This window comes from Apaloderma vittatum, unplaced genomic scaffold (genome assembly GCF_000703405.1).
Source record: "Apaloderma vittatum isolate BGI_N311 unplaced genomic scaffold, ASM70340v1 scaffold29496, whole genome shotgun sequence".
Lineage (NCBI taxonomy): Eukaryota > Metazoa > Chordata > Aves > Trogoniformes > Trogonidae > Apaloderma > Apaloderma vittatum.
In genome coordinates this window covers 5,286-5,486 of record NW_009722748.1, presented here as the reverse complement: position 1 = coordinate 5,486, position 201 = coordinate 5,286, and the positions used below count along the sequence as shown (strand labels likewise).

The following is a 201-nucleotide window of genomic DNA, read 5'->3' as shown; positions in this document are numbered from 1 at the left end:
AGGGCGGCGCCACCGCGGGGGCCGGCTCTGGCTGCTGCAGGCTGGTCAAGCACGAAGAGGAGCGGGTGCTGTGGGTTTGGGAGCAGAGCCAGCCCCTGGAGTGGCTTTGCAGCAGTGAAAGCAGCAAGAAAAAGGATGTGACCTACCCAGCGTTGGGTCATAGTCTCCAATGAATCTCCTGGTGATGAATCGTACGGTCAA

The 201-nt window shown here is 60.2% G+C and overlaps 1 protein-coding gene across 1 annotated transcript in view; it reads right to left on the bottom strand.

Moving 5' to 3' along the window:
* The window catches only part of LOC104275812 (ras-related and estrogen-regulated growth inhibitor-like), a gene marked incomplete at both ends in the record, with an annotated part of 1,369 nt that extends 1,168 nt beyond the window's left edge, over window positions 1-201 (bottom strand). Inside the window, one exon of the mRNA XM_009871868.1 lies at window positions 147-201. Within this exon, the coding sequence (XP_009870170.1) occupies window positions 147-201 (55 nt within the window). The remainder of the gene's footprint in view (window positions 1-146) is intronic.